The sequence below is a fragment of the Corvus cornix genome, chromosome 3 (genome assembly GCF_000738735.6).
Source record: "Corvus cornix cornix isolate S_Up_H32 chromosome 3, ASM73873v5, whole genome shotgun sequence".
NCBI classification, from domain to species: domain Eukaryota; kingdom Metazoa; phylum Chordata; class Aves; order Passeriformes; family Corvidae; genus Corvus; species Corvus cornix.
In genome coordinates, this window is record NC_047056.1 from 70,564,100 (window position 1) to 70,582,068 (window position 17,969).

The 17,969-nt window shown below is 40.3% G+C and overlaps 1 protein-coding gene across 1 annotated transcript in view; it reads right to left on the minus strand.

Annotated features, from left to right (window-relative positions):
• Positions 1-17,969, minus strand: part of CRYBG1 (crystallin beta-gamma domain containing 1) — a 98,414-nt gene that overhangs the window by 66,750 nt on the left and 13,695 nt on the right. The window contains exon 2 of the mRNA XM_039569218.1: positions 83-212. Coding sequence (XP_039425152.1) covers positions 83-118 — 36 coding nt within the window. The 5' untranslated portion in view covers positions 119-212. The remainder of the gene's footprint in view (positions 1-82; positions 213-17,969) is intronic.

Here is a 17,969-nt window from a genome sequence, read left to right on the forward strand (position 1 = left end):
GAATAGACATCTTCATGATATATGTAAGCATGTTTGTGTATATCTACATTTATATAAAGGCACATATTTCATTTTCTCTTACCTTTCTAAGTGCTGCTGGTAATGAGGCAGTAGACATTGATATCGCTGGCAGAGCGTAAGAGTGGGGACAGGTTACTGACGGTGCTTGGCTCTCCTGAACAGTGTAGCGTCTGCCCGATACATCATAGTACCTGCGAGGAGAGGAAACACTGTTCAACTACTGCACCCTAGCAAAATAAAGCCTGAGTTAGTATTCGTTGTATTTCTGAGAAAACACTAAGATGTTTTCTCCTGTTGCAGTGGCTCCGGGCCTCTGGTACTTCTAAAGTTTACTGCTTTATTTTAGCCAAACTACTTGCTCCTCTTATTAGACATTAATTCATCCCACCTGCTTTAGCTCTCTGAAACTAATCTGTCAGCTTTTTCCTGATAATAAAGCAACCAAAATCCAAATACAGTACTCAGCAGGATAACCATATCAGAGCCACAAGGCAGAAAAATTAGTCGTCTTATCTCCTGTCACTCCACCTCTTCAGAGACAGCAGATTACAACATTTGGAGTTTATAGCTCCACATTACATCACATGTTCCATTCACTTTCCTTCTGGAAGATGTCTCAGTAAAGAATCAGTTGAATTCTCAGAACAAGTCATTTACTGGGAAGAGGCTGTCTACAATCTTCAAAACAATACATTCATTTTTAGCAAGTCAGTCCTAAAACTTAAGGAACCTAATTTTTCTTATGTTTATTCTGCAGTGTCAATTTTCAAATTCTGAATCCAAAGAATGTGAAAAATTTTACTTAGTCTCCTCCCAAGAGAGAAATAAAATTGTAAAAACTGACCAAGTTATAAAATCTCTCACTTCACTGTCTGAAAAACCGAAGTAGCAAGAATCCAGAATTCTCTGAAGATAGTTTTATTAAAAGGTTCATAAATACAACACCTTATATATTTTTTTCCTTTAGATGATTCAACAATTGGTTAAAATTCAGCTTTTTAGAATTGTATGTATTTTGGTATTTTTATTTCAAAATTGGACTAAATTTTTCATAGGATCATAGGACAATTCCGTTTTGAATGGATGCCAGGAGGTCCCTGGTCCAGTGTCCTGACTGAAGCGGGGGTCAGCTATGGGATCCCTCAGGACTTTACCCAACCAACTCTTGAAAATATGCAAGGACAGAGACATCACAACCTCTCTGGACAACAGAGAAAATGTTTTCTCTTATGTCCAATCTGAGTCTCTCCTTTATCAACTTTTCCCAGTATTCTCGTTTTCCCACCATGCACCACTGTGAAAAGTCTGGGTTCCTCTCCATCACCGCTCAAGGACGCCTCCTCTCCAAAACTGAACAAGCCCCAATTCTCCATCCTCTCCTCAGAGGGCAAGTGGAGCCTCACAGGCAACCACCATACTGGTGGCCATTCAGTGAACTCACCCCAGTTTGAAACACTGAGAGGTCTTTAGGCAGAAAAAATCCCCTCATCAAATATTTTGCTTTCAGGGGAAAAAAAGAAGTCTCAAAATGTTCTTGGGGTTTTTTTTGTCCTTAAAATACACATATTTTCCATTTTGGTTGGAACAAAACTCCTTTTTTCCCACAGGCTTCTTTTCCAGACTCATCATATTGTCCCAAATCCAGCTCTGTTTGTACAGCTTTATTTGCAAATTCAGTTTTGTAACTGACTTTCATATAGAGTTTTCAAAGAGTAAATAAGTGAGCAGGAAAGCCTCGGGCATATTTATAAAGTTGTTCAGTTTATTGCATAATTGTGGTGAAAATGTTTTGACATTTTAACACATCCCAATAAACATGTGCAATTATTTTGTTTATTTACCTATTTCTAAGGAAGAAACTGCATCACTCTTAATATCTGATTACCCTCCGCAGGACATAGCTGACTTTGAGCTGTCCATCTTGATTTTCGTGTTCTGCCTCCACCGATAGAGCTTGCTTTTGGGGTGGTTCCACACACATTACATATGAGACAATTCAAAAGTTGCACTAAAAAGCTGCTGAAAGTAGTAGTGCTGAAAGATCCTGTGGCACCCTACCCTGTCTAAGGTCAATACTGCTGAAGGGAGGAAGAGTAGGCTGGGGACTGTCAACTCCGTGACTCAGAGCAATGGAACAAGAGACACGGTATGTGCAGGAGATGGGGAAGGTACTTGGCTGAAGTGTGGATAAGAAGTCTGGGTAAGGAGGAGGAAAATAATGGCACACCAAGGGAAGTGGATGGAAGAGCCATCAACTGTTGAGGTGACACTGACACTCTGCAAGAGGCCACCATTCATCATGGTGCTGGTGGGCCGGTGACAAGCTTCTGCACCCCAGGTGATATCCAATGAACATGTGTCAGAAAATAACACATCCCCAAACGCCAAAAGGAGGAAGCTCTGGACACATTCTAGGTAGGAAGTCATAGTATTTTGCCAGGATACCCTTTGTCCTGCTGCAGAAGGGGGCTGTGCAGGTCCCCAGGCAAGCCAGCAACATCCACCTGGGATGCTCCTGCTGGCTCCCTTTCAGCAATGAAGGCTGGGCCTCCTTGGGACATCATCACACCTTGCCCCATGTGCCCACTCCTGATGGCCATCAGTCCCTGAGACACCATGAGACCTCAGGGCTCTGGCATGTTCACAGTGTGGTAGCCAGAAAGTTGCTGCCTTCAGAATACAGTGAAGCAGCACTGATTCTTTCAGGCACCTTTTTTTTAAAGGACACAGTTTCACACCAAATTCACACCGATTTCACTGGAGCTGACAGAAGCAGCCTGGGAGGTTTCAACCCAAAGATGTTTGCACTGGAAAACAGCCAGCTCCAGATTTCTAAACAGGTGAGAAAAGGTACTCTTTGAATTTCTTCACGGTTTGAGGTCTATCCTCCCAAAAATCTGCTGACAAGCTGAGCTCACCAGAGCCTCCAAGAAGTCTTACTTTATGGCACTGGGCAGTTTTCCAGGGAAACTGGAAAATGCTGCAGGGAAATGCTGCAGTACGCTTCCCACCTGAAGGCATGGGCATGCACACAAGCTCCTGAGGGCAAGACAGGGTGTGAAGGCACAGGGCTGCACCTCCTCTGCCCCAGCTGCCCAGCCAAATTCTCTCCTTCCAGCCCAGATGCGGAGCAGCTCACCCCAACGCATGGCAGAGAAAATCACTGTAGGGCAAGGGCAGATGGGGGGACAGTCACCATAGAGAAATGGAGGCACTGTCAACCCACACCCTTGCTTTTCTCACCCAGGCATGTTTGTGTAACTATACCCACTTGCTCAGAGCCCTGAGGCTCTGGGGGGAGAAGGTACTTGCAACACACTGAGCATGTTATGAAACCTTCCCAGACATTTTGCTCAGCAGTAACTACAGCAGCCCCATATTACCTACACTGTTTCCAGCACAAATCTAAACCATACCCCCATACCTGCAATCATGGAGAAAATTAACTCTATGCAAGCCAAAACCAGCATATATGTTTTCATAGAGCTATTAGTTACAGTAACAACTAATTTTACAGTGAAGCAAAGGAGGAGCAAGCAGGAGGCCTTGGAGATTATCAAGCTGTTGGAGAAAGCATGAGGCACGAAAAGGAGGAAAGAGGAGTTCTGTAGGTACATACATCTTCTCTTTACCTGATTTACAGTAGAACTTCTGGCTGGAAAAGGAAACCATCAGATGGGAACTGATCTGGCAGTGCTCTCTTTATGTTGCAGACCACGCAGTTCAGCCCCATCACTCTTACCTGTCCTTGCCTAAGTGCTAAGTAGCAACACAACCTTATCTTATTAACTGTCTTAACATATCGACTTAAAATATGACAATTGCAAATAATTTTGAAGGGAACTAGCCTGCGGACAAAAGTATATAAAAACAATGTAGGACCAATGAGCAAACAACTCACTAACAAAAAGAAGAAAAGACTGGGTTGCCATACATTTTAAACTAACACTGCTTACTAAACTAACATCCTTATAAATTTTGCAGACATGGCTTCCTTCATAATCCATCATATTCAGCCCTGAGATCCATCTCCCATCTGCTATTTTTCAGAACAGTCTTCAGTCTGTATCCAGTAGATGGTTCTTGCCTACTAATTTCCACTTTTCAATCAACACAGTATAATTTTTTAAGAGAGAGCATGCATGAGCAAGAGCAACTCGATTAAAATGGAAAGATATTTTGTTTGTTTATTCAGATCCTCTACCCAATCTTCCCCCTCCCACACCATATCAGCACTAGAATTTTTCCCTGGGAGCAGGAAATATCAATCTGATCAGCAAAATACCTGACTAAAGATTTACTGCAAAACACAGAACAATATGAAGAGCAGTAAGGGGCGTTCCCCTGGTTCATCCACCACCTCAGTGCTCGTGGCTACGATAGGTGCACCTACACTGCCAAATAATTTACCTCCCTGGTTCACTCCCTGGTCCTGGTGCCCTTGTCAGCTGTACCGCACATGCATCACCGTGTCCTTGGACTCTCTTCTGAAGGAGACCGACTGCTTCCCTCCGAGGAAAAGCCAAGGTGCAGCTCTGTGGATGGACTGCCCTAAGGATGTCACAGCAAGGATGGGACTAGACCAATAGTGGCTTCTCCTTCCCTCCACCATCCCAACCAGCCTGCTGTCCTCAGACAGCCTCTGTGTGCCCCACACCCCAGAGCATGCAGCATACTTTTGGCATAATGCTATAAAAACACCAGTCTTGCAGGCAACAAAGCAGCCTTCACATTACTTCAGACACTTTGAACTGATGCCACAAAATATAATTATGATCTTAGAGCCATGGGGACCCAGGTCAAATGTTAGGCAGCACAAACACAAACAGTTCACTCCAGAGGCGAAAGAGGTGTGGATACATCCGTAAGGATCACTCCTTGGGGCAGATGCTTTAGCAGTGTAGACTATTTTAAACAAGGGTTTTTTTAATTGTGCATTATTTGAGTTGCTGTCGTTACAGTCTTAATATCTTTTGAGAATTTCAAACAGCCTGCTCTGGGCTGAAGTTTTCCCTACAAAGCTACTGTTTGTTATTCTTTCTGTCATCTTTTCCACAGAACCAGTATGTGGACTCCCTGCACAGTCTACAGCAAGCTACTTACCACATTTATAACACCTCTTCCCACTGCCTCAGCAGTCCCATTTCTGTGTCCCTGGTTACAGAAGAGAAGAGCCAACTTCAGCTCTTACACAAAGTGGTTGCTGCACTGGGACACCTCTGCACATACCTACCTATTCACACAGAGATTCAAGGAATGAAAATCCGGAGCAGACACACGTCTTTGAAGGGATGTATGCTTGGGGGACATGTACTACATGACCCTCTGTTGTGGGAGTGACAGGGGGTGTTTGTGTGCGTGTGTGTGTGTGATTTTTACAGGGAAACTGAGCATTTCAAACTTCTCCCAGGCCTTGGGACTGATGAATGGCTCTGAGCTCCTCCTTGGTCATGGCACTAAGAAGTGGCAGGGAGGCATGCACCCTCTTGTGCCAGCACCCTGCCATCTAATGGCCAGGCTTCAGATTCACAGGTGAATCAAGTTTTACGTTTTTGTCTCCACCGTTCTGGATCCTAGAGATAGAAAAGTCTGTTTAAACTACCTTAGGTCCCATCTTGTCAGCACAGAAGTATTCCTACTGGCTTACTTCGAGGTGTTTTGTCATACATCTTAATAACAGGGTTAATACCTCACCTAAAAGTACCTTTTGTTATAGTTACTCCACAGTGCCTTACTAATTCAGCCTGAATAATTCCTTCCTTTGTTTGGCAAATTCACACCATTTAAATACTTGCAGACTTCACCTGTATCTCTCACTCAATCTTTATTTAGCATCATCCTCCCTTTTGTAAAGGAATTTCCATGTTCTCCTCTCTGTTTCCTTCTGACAAGACCTCTCCAGCCAAGATGTGTCCAGAGCTGGATATAATGTCCCTGCTCCACTCACAAAGAGCAGATCCACTGCCTCATTGCTTTGTTCCACGATACACTTGCTCACACAAAAACTGCACAGAGCTTTTCTGAGCCACTCTAATACCACAAACTTGTCATACTTGTTGTCCACTTCCATTCCTACATGTGTTTGTTTTTTCTTTCTACCGCCTTCCCGGTACAATATATTAATTTCAGGTTATTAAATGTATTTGTTTGCATTTGGCAGTTTGTTGAAGCTCTGAGCAACTGCTCATGAGATGAAATGGCTCCAAGCTTCTGGCTTTCCTGCACTTCAAACAGCATTCAGCTGGAAATACTACAGTCATTAGGCCTTCAAAACATGTTTTTCTGAGGGCTAACACAGGCACACAGTGCTGCTCTGTAGCCAAATATTTAATACAGTGAATCCAAGCAGCTTCTGGTTTCTTATCCCAAGTAATCCTTTTCCATTTTACAAAACAAAAAAGCCCCTCCATCATAGAAATTACTGCCATTATTAATTATGTTTAAAGTTAACTCCTTTAGCACCTCTATTAATTAGGAAAGACACTACAGAAAGATGGATTATAAATCCAACAAGAAAGTTGAATTACAAGGCTATCTGCTAGATAATCTGGAAACTTAGAGAATAATGAGGTTAGATGCCCAGAAACCCTGCCATTATATAACCAGTTAAAATATTCATGAGTAGTAGCATAGAGCTTGATCTATACCAGACTTGTGCCAGATGCTCATCACCCTTTCACTATTTTGCCTCCTGATGTTCTCAACTATGGAATTAACTGTAATAGATTTAATTTTGTATCTTGCTGTCATCTTAAGTATCTTCACAGCAACTCCACTTTTTCTCTTTTTATATCCACAAACCAGATTATTAGCATTCTGTATTGACGTTACTATGAGGAAATCCATCATAAATTTCAGTTAATGCCTACCACAAACAATCACTTCTCTCTAGTTGTATTTCTAGCCCTCATTTGCATAGGAAAAAATCACAATCTAACAACCAACAACAATTTGGTTTAGTACAAAATAACGGGAACATGTACTGATCCACTTTCTAAAGCCTCACTTCAAAGGAAAAACACATTTTGTCATTTCATCACTTGGAGACTATTTGAATTACTGAAGCTCTTTTTTATCCTGTAATTTGAAGGCCATTAACAAATTTTGTCAGTTACTACTTTTTGTGAAACTGAACTCCTGATAGTGATGATAGTGATGTTTAAAGAAGATCCCCAATCTTAGTAAAATATTAATGTAAGATGTACTCCTTTAAGCTTTTTTTTTTTTCCTACTTTTTTTGGCCTTTTTAAAAAATTCATCAGAAAAGCTCATTATTACCATCCAGCCACTGGGTGGCACCTCTACATAGATGCCAGGTGTGCCCCAACAAACCCATGATGCCTTCAATAATCACTCCATTCCTCCCACAGCCAAGTGTTGACGTTACATCAGCTTCGTGTACACAGCCATGTTTGGGAGACAGTCAAAGCTGGTTACTAAATATTGGCTTTGTGAAATATTCCTGGGATTTTCCCCTGTAATTTTTCAACTCCTAACTTTTGGGAAAAATTAATCTGTACAGAGAAACCTGTCAGGGGAAACCTGATTCTTTGAATATGTGTAGGTATGGGCAACTTTTGATAGTATATGAAATTGTTTTGACAGATGTGCCAGAGTAAATATATAATGAACTTTGTTGCTTTGTAGCAATATAAAAAAAATCATGTCTAATATTACAGTAGCATCCAACAAGCCCAAGCCAAGTTAAATTCCAGTTTTGGTGGGCAATGAACTAATAATGTCCTTGCCCCTGAGGTCAATTGTAACTATGCTGCACTAGACTATCTCAATGAGTGAAAAGCTCATCTTGATATTTATACTCTGGTCTAGCTCTAAAGCATTGTATAAACAACAATCATCACATTGAGTTACCTAACACAGGTAATATCTCATTTTATATAGCAAGAAGCTCAAAGAACCAGATGAAGCTGTTTGACTGAGGAGACGAAAAGCCATCATCACTCATTTCTTTAAACACATGATGCTTGTCTTCCTTTGTTCATATTGACTCACCATGACTTGAGGAACAGAAATGTTACTGCATCATTTTCCTACTTTCTGTAGCTATATTGGGAGATACAGAAGATTGCTTACAAATCCAGGGACATGAAAATGCTTTTGAACATACAGACTTACACTTGCAGCATTTCCCCATCTACTCTTTTATGAGAGTTTTAGCATTTTGGTTCAAAGTGATAGCTGAAAAAAATCAGCACAGTTTGTGCTCTTTACTATTTAAAGTTTGTTGTGAGCATCTAGTAATCTGCCTTGGACTAAAGTTCCACTTTAGTGGAAACAAAGCAGAACTTTGAATAAGTCCAATTCATCTGGACAATTCTAAATACTGTGCAAGTCCAGCAACAAGTAGGAAAGTCTTTAATTCCTGGGAAAAAATTTTCTGTCCACAGTGCCTTACTAATTTGCATACACCACAACAAGCCTCTCAAGTTCCCACCGTCCAAAGGCAGGAAAGGCCATGCAGGATGGGTACAGAGGCAGCAGGGAGGCAGGAATGCACTGTTACACACACCTGAACACTAGGTCTTGTGGTGGGGACACCAGTTGTCACATGGAAATGAATGACCACAGCTCCAGGCTGCAGCTGGGGACTGCAGCTGACAGGAAGGTCCCGTTCAGTGTGAGATCCTAGAAGATTACATGGCCTTTGAGCAATCTAATGCTCTCCCCTGCTCCAGCCTCTCCTCTACCCATTGGGCCAATGAGGAGACCCTGGGCAGGTCTTTGAGTCCAGCATGAGGGTGAGTCCCTGACAGCACAGCCTGAGAGCGAAGAAAGGGCCAAATGAATGAGATGCAACCAGGACTTGTGAGGTTTGGCTGGTGCTGCATAAACTCATCCATTTATCTAAGCATCAAAATCTTCATAAACCACACCCTGCAATTTCAGCAAAGGAACTCACCTAAAATGAGTTGATTTCATGGACTAAATTAGCCTACTGTCTAGAACAAAGAGAAGCAACTAGTGTGGTACCAGCCATTCCACATTTGCATCAATTATGCTGAGCCCAATTGAAACTCAGACTTTTGGCAACAAGGCACTGAGCAACCTTTTTCTCAGAAAATAACACAGTGGCTTACATTCAATGGAGATTTGTGATTACAAATTGCATTAATGTAAGTTTATGTCACCTCTGAATATCAACAATCTAAGTACCTAGGTAACCTGCAGTTACAAACGTGCTGCAGAAAAGAGCGATCACATTTTTTTTCAAGTGGCACTACAGAGGCACCAATTCAGAATGTAGACCTAGATTTGTAAATTTAGCTTTGAAAACTGGCCATTAAAATTTTACTGAGCTTGAAGAAGAAAGGAAGAACAATTATACTACAGTAATTAAACAACTTCTTTTTGATGTCAGGAATGGAAAACTGAATTGAAATGATATATTTGGTAAGAAGTAGTAGGAAAACACAGAGTTATACTTAGATAAGGCAGTTCATGTAATATGAGACATTTTGTTGCTTCCAGACTTAATAATGGACTTATCATTTCAGGCTTTAAGTAATTATAACTTTATTGCAAAAGATATCACTACGGATTTTTTCATTTGCCTGAAAACACGCATCTGCAGAGATTTTAATATAAATCGTAGATTAATTACTTTCATTTAAATTCCCTGCATATTTCAATATGGAGCATCTGAGTGAAGCATCATTTCTTAAAAGATGACAATACTGAATCACAATTTATGAGTGTTTAATGGGCCAGGTCCATGACTCTCACGTCTTAGTGCAAACAATCTTCTTTAATGTGTATATACAGTTATATTTATGAAAACAATTTAAAAATGCTTTAACACAGACATCTTTTTAGATACAACTTGTAAAAATCTATTCTCATACTTCATATGGCTTTTCAAGTCACATCTCCAGCAGAAGTAGTAGTTCAGGGAAGTCTTGAAAAATATTAGACCTTCCAACAGGATAACAGTGGAGAAAATGAAAAGGTGACTCAAAAACTTGTATCAATTGCAGTCACAGATGCATCACAGAAGGTGATCTTTATCACAAATTCTAGCACAGCACCAATGTAAGATACCATTTCACAGTACATTCCATAGCCCTACAGATTATCATCAGAGCTCTTCATTCTTGCATTCCTTTAAAAGCCATTAATACAGTTACTTAAGTTGTCAAAAGTTACACATCAAAATAAACACATGGATGTGGATGGGTTTTCTACATACCTCCACAGAGGTCAGGCTTTCTGCCAGCTCAAACAGACATCATAACATGGATTTACACTATGAAGTGCTTCTTTGAAGTCACTTTGGCTTCTTCAGAAGGACTAGCTTACCGAGTAAATAGCAGCAGAATTCAGGATTTGTTCTGGATACAAGCTCACTGAAGGCAGCCTACCTGCATCTCTGCATCTTTACAGAGCCAGAAGACCACGGGCTTCACTTTCAGAGTTTGTTTTGCTTCACCTTTTCAGGAATGAGTTGTCTCCTGACAGTATCTTTGCCTCTTGTCAAATCCATTTACCACTCCCCTGTTTCACCTCCTTCTCTTTTCCACAGCTACCAAAAGTGATCTTGCAGGCAGTGAGAGAAGATAAAAGAAAGGATGCAGAAAACAGAAGAGACAAGGAAATGAAAAGCGAAAATGGGAGGCTCCTGGGAAAGGAGGTGCAGACAAACTAGGGAGAATATTTTTTAAACTGGGACACTGACAGCCCAGTTAATTTTGTGTAAGGCTTTGTTATTTAAAATGATGAGCATTTTGTTACAATTCAGTTCACTTACTTAATGTTGCTTCCACTCTGCTCATTAACAGCTCTCTTCTGGATTACTAATCTACAAGGCCTTCAACTATTGGTTTTGAACAGCTCATCTTCCAGCCTCAATGCTTGATCTTCCTAGAATGCTTAAATACCTCCTGAGCAGGAAACACCTTCATGTTAATTATATTAACTGTCTGAGCTGAAGCCTGCCAAGGAGTTCTGAACACAGTAAACCAGGCACAGGCTCTTTGTGATGAGTAAAAACAATGTGCTCCTATAATGGAATCATTACATGTAAAGAAAAATCCTCAGAAAAAACCAAAACAAGGTCTTAATTTCGAGGAAGCTGGTTACAACAAACTATTTCTATCTCTGGCACTGATCTGTGGCCACACCTCTATACAAAAAATAAGTTTATCTTGTCTCTTAGAGTTAACAAACAGCCAGAGCAGAGGTGGCTAATCTCAATGCACATGCACTTCTGCATGAAAACAAGTTTGATTTGTCCACCACAAGCATTAACTTTCAGCCACACCTACTCTTCTGTTTGGGTCAAGTCTGTAATTAATGAAATCTCCCTCTCCATGTGACAAGCAAATTTTTATATTACCCCCCATATCTTTGATTAAAGATGCCGTGTATAAAACGATGAGATTACTATGGTAGTGTTTGAAGAAGCGTTTGATTTAAAACAAAAACTTAAGAGAGTGAACTCACTCTTAATAGCCTACAGCTATAACATTGCATATTCTTATGTGTACCTGACCTGGTCTGTACTGAGCAGGAGTAGCCTCCATGGTCTTTGCTGAAGGAAGGAATTTTCATTGCAGTAAATGTCGTGCTTCAGCTCTTTGTCATCAAGAAATGAATTGTTCTGGTGACAAACCGCACTGTTCAAGTGTGCGTGAATACCATCTCAGGGAGCTTTATGGGCTTTCAGTGTACAAGCTGCTGAAAGCTTCAAGTCTTAAAATATCCATGTGACCATTTAAAAACAAACAAAACTGCAAAAGCTCCATATACAAAGTTTTCTGGTGTTCTTTTGGAGCCAAGGGTGTTTGTACCATCCCAGTGTCTCAGTAGGTTAAGTGGCTCAGTTTGGCTCTGGGTCTTACGCAAGATGTTTAATTGACAGTTGAGTACAAAGGGTAATTAAGCAAACATCTCAAATCACAAAAAATAATTCTACTACACCATTTCAATCACATTTTAATTTTAAAATAGTTCACACAGTAAACTTTATCCTAAAGCATCATGTGGTACAAATGCATTATGAGCCTTGGACTTTACACATGAAATGCAAGTCGTTCTGGAGCCAGTTCAAAGACTGACTTAAGTCATCTAGGATGTCCTATTTACAATAGCTGACTACAGAGTCATCTGCCAGCAACTCTGTAGTTACCTGCTAAAACCTTCTATTTTAATTTCTGCATTTGCCTACTTTCAACCCTCTAAGGGCTAGAACCAGTTTAACAAGGCATTTATCTCGTCATTTGTGACCCAGATGGGGCAACTCATTCACAAGGAACAAGAAATCAGAATGTCCCACAGATAAAGCCTCAGGATCTGGGGGCAAAACATTTTTGATACTTGGTTTGAGACAGCAGAGTATTTTGTCTCGGTGATTTTTCAAAGTATAATGTAAACCCCTCCTTTCTTAAAAATATTCCTGCAGCTAAAGGAGCCACAGATTCCTTTCCAAACCCCTAAGTAATCTCCAAAAGAGACCATGAGTAAACAACAGAGGTAATCAACACTCTCTTACTGGAATCAGTTATGCAAGGGAAAAGAAAGAAAACCATTGTGTTTTCATTGTATTACATGCACAATTAAACAAGGGACAATTTCAAAATATTTGGACCCAGTCTCCAAACCCAGACCTTCAAGCACTCTAAAAGCCTCCTCTAGGCTGCTGTGTGCAGTAAATGCACATGTGAAGATGCAGTCAACCTGGCAACAGACCTTTAGGACTGCAAAGTTTCTTCCTGCAAAGATACAGACCCTGAAATCTCTGTCAAGAGATATTCATTAACCATAACGCAGAACTGTACTTTTTGCTGTCTTCAAATGCAATAGTACTGACTTCAAAGAAGTCAAAGATCAGGAAGAAGTAACTAAGAACGACAAATAATTCCTAAATAGTTGAAATTTATTTTTGAGATGGATGATTTCATTAGTTTAAATGTTATGAAATAGTAAATTATAGGTATAAACAGAAAATGGTATGCTTTTGCAGAAGCATCATAAAGAAATAGCCTTATTGAAAGACCTCTGCTGATCTGTTTCCATCAGAAGGCAGCGCTGTAGCCTGGTCTGTAAGTCTGTTAATTACAAATCTTTAACGTAAGAAAAGTAAATGAAATACGCCATTTTCTATTAATGTTTCCATTAATTAACAGGGAAAAAAAACCCCAGGAGCTACAGAAACAAGAGGACTCTGAAGTCTTGGTTTCCCTAATGAGAGCTAGTTCAACATAATTTTAATAATTTCGGTCTCACTAATTAACACGTGGTAACATTTTTAGGAACTTCAGAACAGCAATGGCTGTACCTGGAAACAAGACCCTATATCCTTCTCAGGCAGTGGTTTATGAGGTAAGTTCAGTTGTACAAAATAACTTACACGAGTATCCCCAATACACGTCTTCCTTAAGGACGTGTCAGAAGAGTAGTGAAAATGGAGGCAATAAACACAAGTCAAGCTTTACAAATCTCAGCACAAAAATCTAGAATTAACAACCTGCATTTTACACACCCATCTCATTATGGGTATGAAACCAGCTCATTCATTAGAAGTTTATTTTCTTACCACGTAAGTCTGTATAATTTAATATTACCCCAAATCCATTTTTATCCTCCCAGTATTTATCAGAAGTCACAAAATAGGTTAAAATGAAACATCAATCTCCTAACAAAAGATCTCCAGCTCAGGTATAGCTGGTATAGCCAAACACCTCCCCATGTTAATTGGAATAAAACAAATTAATAAAGCTGTTGTGATGCAGAAGAAAAGATGGAAACCCTCTAGAAGATAAATACAAGAAGGGGCAAACCAAACTGATTATGTTATACTCTGCTTTCCTTTTGCTTGCTTCTATGTCCTTAGTAATTCTTCTTTAGTGCTCTACTAGGCAAATACTCAAAGAGTTGGCTCAAAAGTCAGTTTTGCTACAGAAACTTTGGCAGGCACTTAGCAAACTATTTCTGTTAAAAGACTCTTCTCATCCCTAGTAAAAAGGCACAGAGTTTTCATTAAAGAAAAGCCTCAGTTCCCCCTTGGTTTTGTAAGCCACATGCAGCAGCAAGTCTGCACTTCGCTCTGTACACAGGTACAAGACAACAGAGAAGTGCCCTGGAAAGCCTGGACAGACTGAACCATGGACCACAACACCAAAAGATGTGAGAGGGCGGAAGGCTTTTGTTTTACAGATAACTTTTTGAACTAGAACTATCTCTCCTCCTCAAACCTCACCTTCATTATTAAATAGTAATTTGGGCTAGATTAAAGGATAGTGGACCAGCATAAAAGGAAGGGTGCAAAAATAACCAAAATAAACACATTTGGGACAGATTATTGAGCAGATGTAAATAATGAGACTGTTCCAGCATATGAGACATAAAGAAACCAGAGTGGAAGAAGTAAAACACTTCTGAAAGTATGAGAGATGAAGGAGTGTGAGGACTTCTTCAACAATTAGCAGAAGAAGGAGACTCCTCAAGCCATTTTTAAAATAATGTATTTCTTCTTCTTGGAGGAAATGGAAAGACATTTCAGGAAAAATTAATTTGTATAAACATTAAAAAATTGTCTGCAGTGATTCAAGCTTTTGCAATTTGTTGTTTTCTGCTGCACTTGTTCTATGTAGGTGCCACATAAAAATTCAAACTCAAATAGTAAGTAATACAATGTAATCAACAGGTAAACTGCATTAAAGCCAAAAGAAAAGGGTGTAAGAGGTAAAATCTAGTACTATTTGCACTGCAATTATGCTGAGAGTCTTTTGAGTCTCGCTGTGGTAAGCCCTGTACCAAAAACTGGGTATGTCCAGTAAGAGGGAAGGGAGGAGACACAATTACACTGAAACATCTGCAATTATCCTAACAGTTTCAGCCCAGCAGCTGCTTCATCAGATTTATCATCACCAAGACCCAGCATCTGCCAGGTAAGACTTGTGGCAGGAGGCACCAACACGATGTAACAGCTGGTGTGAACATCAAAGCCACTGAGAGGACGTGAGCAAGTTCCCGGGAGTCATCCAAGATGAACACAACATAGGTATCTCTATGGTCTTTCAAATCAGGATCATGGGGGATCAGTGACAGCCACACCAACTTGGTGGCATCTCTAGTAACCTCCTGGGTAGCAGATGTATCAGTGATAACACTTCACTACTACCTAAGTGATGCAGGACATCAGGGAATGTCACACTGCGGTAAGGTGTGATCAGCCATTTGCTTGGACATGGATTTGTGTCCAGACTGATGCTTACATGGATTATGAAATACAAACAGGAAGTTCAACAACAAGTATTCAAAAAGGAAGTCTACAAGGAAGAAAGAAAACTTATACAACAAAAAGTTAAAGAGAGTGAAATAAGGTTAGATGTGCAAACCTGTGTTTCATTAAAGCATTAAAAAGACACTATTACACTATTTCATTTATTTTATAAACAAAGTGGGGCAATTTTTTCTCTAATTATGTGATAAAGCATACTGAGCAAAAACAGCCTTTCCTGTCTTTCCTAAGCAATCTTATTAAGCTCTGAAGTCTAGGATTTGTTTTTCCTTGCTCTAAGCTTACTAACTACAAATGTTTTCATTTGTAAAAATTATCAAGGACTTTGCTAAAACTAAGTTGCAGCTCTGACCTCATGTGCACCCCAGGCAGTTCATTTCAAGAGCTTTCAAAATACAATGTCATTTCTTAATTCCTGTTAAAAAAAAAAAATCAGCCTTAAAATTCCTTTATTAATTTGGTGATTCCTACATTAAAGATTCTGTGTGGGTTTTAAACATGTATAAAACAATATTGTTCCTCAGCTTTAAATAAGAAAATATTCATCTTTTTGGCAACCTGGATTATTTCATAATGACTTTTCTGATCTTCCAAGTCACAGCTGTTTGGCTTTTTTCTCTGTCTTCCAGAGTATGTATGTGCATAAAACTCACCACACTTTTAACTATCAAGATTCTTCCACCAATTTTTCAGATCACAAAGTGATATAATAAATATTTCAGTGAAGAACAAATCAGTAACTATGGAAAAGCACCTAAGGGCATGCACTGGGTCTGGCTGGAATGGAGTTAATTTTCTTCATAGCATCTCATATGGTGCTGTGTTTTAGAGCAAAACAGAAAAACACATCAAAGTTTCAGCTGAATGGTGCTTGTACAGCACCAAAGCTTTATCAATTTCTCATACATTCTCCTCAGCAGGTGGGCTAGCAGGGAACAGCTGACCCAAACTGACCAAAGGGATGGATATTCCACAGCATGTAACATCATGCTCAGCAATACAAACTCTGTCACGGGGGATGTCTTTCCAAAGCAGCTGCTGCTCAGGCACTGGCTGGGCACTGGTCTGCTGGTGGAATTATTGAGGGACTGTGCATCAGTTGGGATTGTTTTTCTTCTCCTTTGCTTATTAAGATATCCTTATCTTGACCCCTGAGTCTTTTCTTGCTTTTGCTCTTCCAGTTCTTACCCCATCCCACTGACGGGGAGGAACGAATGAAGTGGGTGGGTGCTTAATTGCTGGCCAAGGTCAACCCATCACAAAATCCTTCTCATGGGGCTGGGATTGGGATTCCTTCACAATAAAATGTCCTCAGGAGATTATATATGTTCCAGTGCCTATTTATGAAACTCATACCATTTTTTGGTTATCATGCAAAAATGTACACTGCTCTGGTTTTACTTTACTTTGCCATCATGTTGCACTATTTCTTTCACTTAAAGAAAACTGCTTTAATTCAATCCTGTGTGACTGTTCTAAACAGAAAAAAAGAAGATACCAGAGTTAAATCAGTACTGGCCATAAATACACTCCAGTAGAAGCATACATACTTGATGAGCTTTTTGTAGCAGTACCTATGCATTTGATATTCTTCATATGTAGCTTAATATTCTTTGCATTGGTGTCATAAAAGACAAAACACACCCAAAATTTCAGTTTCCTCATGAGCCTGTGATCCCAGTCTGCCATATGTGTAGAGCAAGTGGTTGTTGCAGAAGGTGCCTATGCACTACATATCTTCAGGAAAGCTAAGTAACACATTAAAAAAATTCCATTCTTCTATTTGTGGTTGTCCCCAGGCACATACATGAATAATAACAAAGGAATAATAAGTTAACTCAGAAGTGGGAAGTGAAAGGAAGACTTTAAGGAGTGTTTTTCTGAATATACCATCAAATTTGGATGCCCTTAGAAAATGTGTAGTATTTCATGAATGTGGAACTGTAAAACTGTCTGTGGGACCTCTTAAATAAGATAAATACAGTTTCTGACCATGCTGGAGGTGCTACTTCCCCAGCAGCCTGGGTCAGTTCAGTAAGTCCATCACCCAGAGGACACTTGTTTATAGGCACAGAGCCTGTTCCCAAGGCTGTCTGCTGGACTACCAGCAATACTGTCAGGCTGTTTGATGTGGTGGCATGTCCATGACATCTTAGACCTTAACTCTCTGAAATCTTCTGTAGAGTGCTCATCTACAGTCACTTGATCTTGACAGGATGAGCTGGAAACAGGATCTCCTGTGAACTCAATTACTGTATTCCAAACATTTTTTTGCCATGGGGACTGCTCCTGGGTGGATGCGGGGCTGAAGAGTCTCTAATTAGGCCACCCTGTCCACCACAAATGCCTTGCATCCCTAGACTGTCTCAGAAACCATCTTTTTTTTCCAGGACCTACTCATATTGCCAAAGACTGAGAATATTTACACCCACCACGTCCTCCTAAATTCCCGCGAATGATGAGGAGTCATAGGGAAAGGCAACACCCTTCCTTCGCACAGAGGTAACTTTGGTGCCAAAGGCAGCAGGGTCATGACAGGAACTGAATGGCATCAGCAGCACTGTTTCAAGTCCTGGAGCATTAGTCAGCGTTGCCTGTTGCTCACATACCCTGACAGAATCTGGCTTCTCTTCCAAATATAACCTGGCATCCTGGCTTGTGCCAGCAATGGTACTGGACACCACAGTGA